General features: G+C 32.7%; 1 protein-coding gene across 1 annotated transcript; it reads right to left on the bottom strand.

Annotated features, from left to right (window-relative positions):
• Nucleotides 1-378: 378 nt before the first annotated feature.
• Nucleotides 379-984, bottom strand: LOC139883071 (PRA1 family protein F3-like). Its single transcript, XM_071867297.1, has one exon. It carries the CDS (start codon nucleotides 982-984, stop codon nucleotides 379-381), a length of 606 nt encoding a protein of 201 aa, XP_071723398.1.
• Between the last annotated feature and the right edge of the window lie 3,675 nt (nucleotides 985-4,659).

Here is a 4,659-nt window from a genome sequence, read left to right as displayed (position 1 = left end):
TTTATCCAACGATTTTGTATTTTATGACGGGATAGTCTCTTCAGTTCAAATAATATTAAAAATTACATCCTTGAAAAGTCGATCGATTTTTAAGATGAAAATTCATCTCGATAATCAATAGTACAACAAACTCCGGTTAGGGAGTGAATTTATACAATAATGTTCCCTATCTATCATTCAACACTAAAAGATAAAGACAATTTTTTTTAACCAAATATTTAAGCATTTGTTTAATCGGAACCTAAAAATCATCAATTACCCATAGTTAAAAGTAAAACTTTACCAATCCCAAAATTTAATTGGAATTAATTTAGAAGGAAAAAAAAATCCCAACAAACAATCAAACAAAATTGCCAATAATTAAAGAAGAAAACCTAATTAATTTGGCGGAGGAGAATATTGAACATGACTGGTCACCGAGCTACCGCTTGGACCACCAGGAGTGGTGGCCATCAACCCAGTAGATTCCTCATCCACCTCCAAATCCTCCGTTTTCCTCACCACGCCGTGAACCACCACCACCGTAATCCCAATACAAAGTGCCACAATAATGTTGACCGTAGCATGAGTCAAAAACAAGAAGACAATAGTCAACACACCCAAAACGATGAGGACCACACGATCATCGATCGTACGGCCGAAAACAACCAATGGCTCGTCACGTAGGAAGTAGAGGAATAGCCATGCAACAAACATGACTATGAAAACTATGAGTGAAATCGGATGCCATAATAAACTTAGGAAAAGAATTATTAAGACTATGATCACGTAATTCATCCGGAAATATCCCACGTTGTAACGTACCCTGGCTAGCGTGTCCGGAACGTTACTAGGGATTCCGAGCGCCCGGAAATTGAACATTACTTTCCATGATCTGCGCGTGCCAAGACCCGATCTAATCCGTTCGTTGGCACGCGTAATGTATCTGGTGTCTGAAGAGGGTTCTGGTGAGCCGGAAGTTGGAATTGTGCCGTAAGTTGTCATTTCCGGGCGAGAGTTCGGTAATTCCAAGGTTGAGGGAGAATGGGTTTGACCGTTTGGTGGAGGCTGCAAACTAGGAAAATGATAGAAATGAGATATTGTTAATTATATTGGAAATTTAAATAGAGAGAGAGAGAGAAAGAGACGTCGTATGTAAGTAAACGTAGTAAAATAGCATAGGTTTGAGGATTTATATTGTGCATGTGAATGTGATCGTTTTACATGTGGAGTTATATGATTGAATTAAATTTTTGAATTTTATTTGTATTTAGCTTCACCTGAAAGTTTTACTTTAATAAGTTTACTCTATATATTGTAATTTTAATTAAAGTAGTCTAATTAGCATTTAAGTCAACGTTAAGAAATTTAATTTAACAATTCCAAAGTGATGAAGGCTCAATTAATCTTTATGAATAAGAAAATAGATCTTAACGATCTATATTACTTTTCTTAGTCGAATATTTAAGTTTGATCAGTATGTAAACTAACATTTCTTTTAAGGAAGTATGTAAACTAACAACCAAATACATTTTCAAGACAAATTAAATTGAAAGTGAAGACATTTTGACACATTAAGATATGTATCAGTACAAGTTCTTTGTATTTAAATATTTTATTATTCAAAATACATTTCTCTAACCATTCATATATATATATATATATATTTCTTATCCTAGTCACTGTAATGTGATAAAAATATTTATGTCAAAATACACTTTGAAAATGCAAACTCTATTTTACTCTTTGTTTTGGTCAATAAAAATATTTATGTCAAAATTAATACACTTTGAAAATCCAAGGCCATTAGATTGCTAAATAATACCCACATAGTATACCAATCGAGCGGCTGGCAATGGCATTCCAACTAGAGTGCATGGGAGCAATGGTGTGCGGATGCATATCAGAACAAAATATATCAGTCGCGTAGTAGTGTTTTATTAAATAATGGCGAAAATATATATTTTCCTCCCTCATATTTTATCTGTATTATTTTTTCAGTTCTTCATGTATTTTCGCCAGTTTAACAAACTTTTACGTTTTTAAAAATCAGTAAAAAATATTTTTATGCCGTTAACTTCACCTAGGTGGTATCTATGTGGCGTTCCGTGACACCTACTCATGTCTAATCAGTTAACGGACTAATAAAATTGTGACACGTGTCAGCGGCAGGTCACACATTTTTTGCCACGTCACCAATTTATGTATAAAAATTATTGATTTTTTATGACGTGTCAAAAATTTTATGAATCAGATGACACGTGTAATAAATATACTTACTCGTTAATTGGCTATACGCCACCAAATGTCACATTTATAAAATTAACGGTAAAATTATTTTTAACTAATTTTTAAAAATATAAAAAAAATTTAAATTAACAAAAAAATACGAGAGACAAAAAAATGTTAAAAATAAAACGTGAGAACGAATTCGTTAGTTTTTCTCTTAAATAACGTAATGATAGAAGCCAAGCCGACATGAAGGTTAAATATAATATTATATCAACTACTATTCAAAACCAATTAAACTTAGGGAAGTGTAGATAAGACCACACGATTGAAGGCGTGGTAGGGACGGCGTTTGCTAAAACGACGGCAAGGTACCACCGAGACGGCCACCTGCTTTGCCACGTACCTCTCAATTCTAACTTTATCTCTTAATTAAATATTTTTTCTATTTTTTAAATTATTAATTTAAAAAATTAAATGAAAAAAATTTAATATATTTTAATATAAATTAGAATAAAAATAATTTATTTAAGATAAATTAAAAAATTTAAAAAAATATGTACTACAAGACGGAAAGATTACTAGTTAAATTCAGTTCTCTTTGGATCAATCAAATTAGTTTTCTGTTTAATTTTTCAATGTATCATAATAATATCGAATGTATATGGACGTTTAATTCTCGCATTATTAATCAAGGCGTTAATGATGTATGTAATTTTAAATTTAAATCAGACGATCATATCAATGAGGACGTCAGCAACATATTAAAATTTTGAATCTATTATTTCAATGAGATCATAAACTTTCGACTGATTTATCAAACTAATTGGAATATCATCCTTTATATCTATATTCAATAAAGAAAAGGTTATTATTGGTTCATTTGTTTTCGCCACTATCATCTATCATTGTTGCTGCAAACTGCCTGGGCTCTTCACCTGTGGTCACAGTATCTGCTGACACAGGTCTGCGGCAGTTTTCATGAGTTGGCTATTTTCGTCAAACCTCATTTATTCCAGAATATATATACGATCCTACAGTACAAATCAGATCGGGGAACTATTAATGCACGAATCCTGGTTGACTTGATCTAATTATATTGATGATTTGATTTGAAGTTGTAATTAGTTTCCTTATTGGAATAGGAAACTAGTTATCAAAAGAGAAGTCAACTAGTAAGATGATTCTTTTGTGTATCAATTCCTATTTCAGCAGGGATTCTGATTGTAGAAGATCACGAAATTAAGAAGAGGATTCTGATTTGATTCTACACGTTTTGGAGCACTATAAAAGACAAGACTCACTTCACAAGAAATCATCTTTCACGCTTCTTAATCAGAATTAAGAAGATCACTTTTCAGCTAGAGATAGCTGTGTTCACAGTGGAGCGTCAGGTCCTCGTACATCTGCAAGAGGGTTGCGAGCAAGCCCTTGTCCGGTTGACAAGGCAAACTGTGTAAGTCCTAGACTGTGCTTGTTTAGGTTGTGTGAGGGTAAACAAAGAGTACACTTAGGAAAATAGGAGATAGGTTATAGATGAGCGAGTTGTAACCACAAGTATTGTCCTATTGTTCCAAGTATAGTGGAATGTTGTTTACTTCTGGGCTTGGCCCCGCAGAGTAGGGAAATCGAACTGCGTTAACAATTTCCTGCGTTATTTATTTTACTGTACTGTTTTCTGTACTGTGCTCACAAGTGCCTGTGAGCACACCTGTTTTAATCTGTGCTAAATTTCCGCTGCTAGCACAGCTGCGCTAATCTGTCCAAACAGGTCGGAATACGTTCCTTCAATCATGATTCGCAATCCCATGTAGTACCTATTATAATAACATAAAAAAATTACCTATTATAAAGAGAGTTGTTTAAATGGGGGTCGAGGGTTCAGAATTACAAATATAATAAACTTCAACCTAGAGCAGAAGACCTTTATATTACTACCCTCCAACTCGGTGTTATATTAAAAGATTCAATTCTAAAAGCAATTATAAGATTGAATAAAAAAAATTCAATGAAGCTTCAAGGATGATTGTTCATGATGGGTTGTGACAATATTTAGTTGAAGTTTTTTTGGAGTATGGGAGATTTTTTCTAATTTTATATTGATAATTCATCTTAATTTCGACCGTTCATATTTTTTTGTTCGGATATTTTTTCTATATTTGCTCATATTTTCTTGTTCGAATTTATTTTCTATATTTTTTAAATTTTTATATCTAGAGACGATTGTATAGTCATAATTTTTTTTTATCTTATTTAAAAGATAAGATTGATTTAGTCCTGATATTACGTATCATAATCATCCTTATACTTTCTACTTGTAAAACTTGTAAAAAACGATGAGGACGACAACGACGATGAGAAGGAGGAGAGTTGTTTCATACTCACACACTAGCCATACTTTGGATAGTACTTGACTTGAGAGGAATGTTCATGGTTGTGGGATATGATATT

The sequence above is a fragment of the Rutidosis leptorrhynchoides genome, unplaced genomic scaffold (genome assembly GCF_046630445.1).
Source record: "Rutidosis leptorrhynchoides isolate AG116_Rl617_1_P2 unplaced genomic scaffold, CSIRO_AGI_Rlap_v1 contig348, whole genome shotgun sequence".
NCBI classification, from domain to species: Eukaryota; Viridiplantae; Streptophyta; class Magnoliopsida; order Asterales; family Asteraceae; genus Rutidosis; species Rutidosis leptorrhynchoides.
The sequence above is the reverse complement of the archived record's forward strand: the minus strand, read 5'-3'. Positions and strand labels throughout refer to the sequence as shown.

Bases quoted from the DNA above. Each gene is read 5' to 3' on its own strand.
- LOC139883071 (XM_071867297.1), bottom strand. From the start codon at position 984: ATGACAACTTACGGCACAATTCCAACTTCCGGCTCACCAGAACCCTCT.